This window comes from Anarrhichthys ocellatus, unplaced genomic scaffold (genome assembly GCF_004355925.1).
Source record: "Anarrhichthys ocellatus isolate YVR2014 unplaced genomic scaffold, GSC_Weel_1.0 scaffold245, whole genome shotgun sequence".
Lineage (NCBI taxonomy): Eukaryota > Metazoa > Chordata > Actinopteri > Perciformes > Anarhichadidae > Anarrhichthys > Anarrhichthys ocellatus.
The window spans coordinates 10,215-11,523 of NW_022280275.1; the positions used below are offsets into that span (position 1 = coordinate 10,215).

Here is a 1,309-nt window from a genome sequence, read left to right on the forward strand (position 1 = left end):
GAGGGGAGGGGAGAGGAGAGGAGAGAAGAGAGGAGAGGGGAGAGAGGAGAGAGAGGAGAGAGAGGAGAGGAGAGGAGAGGGGAGAGAGGAGAGAGAGGAGAGGAGAGAGGAGAGGGGAGAGAGGGGAGAGAGAGGAGAGGAGAGAGGGGAGAGGAGAAGAGAGGGGAGGCGAGGAGAGAGGAGGAGAGAGAGGAGAGGAGGGGAGAGAGGAGAGGAGAGAGGGGAGAGGAGAGGGGAGAGGAGAAGAGAGGGGAGGCGAGGAGAGAGGAGAAGAGAGGGGAGAGAGGAGAGGAGAGGGGAGAGGAGAGAGAGGAGAGAGAGAGGAGAGGAGAGAGAGGAGCGAGAGAGGAGAGAGAGAGGAGAGAGGAGAGAGAGGAGAGGAGAGAGAGAGGAGAGGATGTTAATATTTAAATAGTTTAATATTTATAACATGTGGAGCCTCCATTTTATTTCCTACATTAATAACACTTGTAGACACATAACATGTTGGATGTATTGATTATATTGTTTTACAATTTTTGAAAAATAAATAATCAAAGAATTCAACTCGTTTTATTTCTTTTTAATGATGAATGTCATAATAACTGTTATTCTGCAGTAAAGTCATGTTCTATTATCTACTTCTACTCATGATGGTTCTGTTTCTATAGAGTATATCTATATTATATATACTCTAGATATATCTATATAGATATATCTATGTTCAGCGGGTCAGTCAATGTTTTAGGCGTCACTGACCTTCCATACCGGCCTTCTCTGTCTGCATGTGCTGAAGCTGTTTCAGAAGTTTTCTCTTCTTCTTTCCAGACAAAGTGATGTTCGCTCGCTGACTCGACCTGAAACACAAACACGTTTATTCTCCGTCTAACATCAGAAGAAGAAGAGACTTCTGGTTCTATTCATCACGTACTTCCTCTTCTTCAGGTGGTGGACGGTGATCAGACCTTCGTCCACCACGGCTCCCACGATCAGATGTCTCTTCCTCTTCTCTCGGCTCAGAACTCGACGACGCTTGAAGACGTTCTTAGCGAGTTCCTGCAGAACAACAACAAAAAGAAAAACTTGAACAACGAGACGGATTTAATATTCAGGTCATCAGAGAAAAACTGAAGAATCATCTCGAGTCCTAAACTTGATGTTTGAGTCACTTTTTACTCTGAGAAAGTGACTCAATATACATATATACAGTATATATATATACATACATATATACATATATATACATATATACAGTATACATATATACAGTATACATATATACAGTATATATATATACATATATACAGTATACATATATACATATATACAG

General features: G+C 41.7%; 1 protein-coding gene across 1 annotated transcript in view; it reads right to left on the reverse strand.

The window, feature by feature from the left end:
• c4h11orf98 (chromosome 4 C11orf98 homolog) overlaps positions 1–1,309 on the reverse strand; it is a 9,280-nt gene that overhangs the window by 6,498 nt on the left and 1,473 nt on the right. The window contains exons 2-3 of the mRNA XM_031879312.1: positions 911–1,035; positions 739–836 (exon numbers count right to left, since the gene is read on the reverse strand). Coding sequence (XP_031735172.1) covers positions 739–836; positions 911–1,035 — 223 coding nt within the window. The remainder of the gene's footprint in view (positions 1–738; positions 837–910; positions 1,036–1,309) is intronic.